The 979-nt window shown below is 57.9% G+C and overlaps 1 protein-coding gene across 1 annotated transcript in view; it reads left to right on the top strand.

The window, feature by feature from the left end:
• Positions 1-364: 364 nt before the first annotated feature.
• Positions 365-979, top strand: part of LOC112120888 (hydroperoxide isomerase ALOXE3-like) — a 263609-nt gene continuing 262994 nt past the window's right edge. Inside the window, 1 exon segment of the mRNA XM_026660350.1 lies at positions 365-381. Within this exon segment, the coding sequence (XP_026516135.1) occupies positions 365-381 (17 nt within the window).

Raw genomic sequence — 979 nt, 5'->3', positions numbered from 1 at the left:
ATGTAGGTTCTGTGGTGATCAGTTGCATTCAGCATTATCCTCAGAGATTGGGGTAGTCAATATAAAATTGCTGCTGCTCCGAGGGAGGTTGAGGCAGACACTGGCGGGGAAATAAGCAGCGCCGGAGAAAGGACAGTCCTACAACGCTGGCTGCATCCTGGCCGGCTGGGCCCATGCTGACAAAATGCCTTTTTATGCAGGCTGATGCGTCTGGGAGCAGGGGAGACACGACAGCCCTGCAGAAGGGGGGCCAGTGTCCCAGAAAGCCAAGAACTAGGGGTCACCCAATGTGAGGTCCCGGCAGTGCTGGGGCTAAGGGACGTGGAACCAGGGAGTCAGAGATGGGAGTGGATTTGCCCCGTCCATGGCATTGGCGATTGGGTACTGGCCCCCACGTCCAGTGCTGGGGGCCAGGTTGGCAAAAGGACTGGACCCATAGCTAGAGAGACAGATAGATGGGACGTGTGGGGCTGGAGAGACAGAGGGGTGCGTAGGGAAGAGACAGACAGAGGGGTGTGTATGGGATCAGACAGACAGAGGGTGTACATGGGGTCAGACACAGAGAGTGAGGTGTATGGGGACAGACAAAGGGGTCACATAGGGCCAGACAGACAGGTGTTTATGGATGGATGGAGGGTGCACATGGGAACAGCCAGGCAGAGGGGTGTGAAGGGGGGACAGACAGAGGGTGTGAATGGAGTCAGAGGGATTTGGGGGGGGAAGACAGAGGGTGTGTATGGTTGCAGAGGTGTGTGAAGGGGGGACAGACAGAGGGTCTGTATGGGGTCATAGGGGTGGCGGGGTTCAAACAGAGGGTGTGAAGTGGGTCAGAGGAGTGTGAAGGGGGGACAGGCAGAGGGTGTGTATGGGGTCAGAGGGGTTTGAATGCCAGACAGATGGAGGGGTGTGTATGGGGTCAGAGGGGTGTGAGGGGGACAGACAGAGGGGTGTGAGGGGGCACAGGCAGAGGGGGTGTATG

The sequence above is a fragment of the Terrapene carolina genome, unplaced genomic scaffold (genome assembly GCF_002925995.2).
Source record: "Terrapene carolina triunguis isolate 2854851 unplaced genomic scaffold, T_m_triunguis-2.0 Scaffold751, whole genome shotgun sequence".
Classification (NCBI taxonomy): Eukaryota; Metazoa; Chordata; order Testudines; family Emydidae; genus Terrapene; species Terrapene triunguis.
Note: the sequence above shows the minus strand (reverse complement) of the source record. Positions and strands in the feature narration are given on the sequence as shown.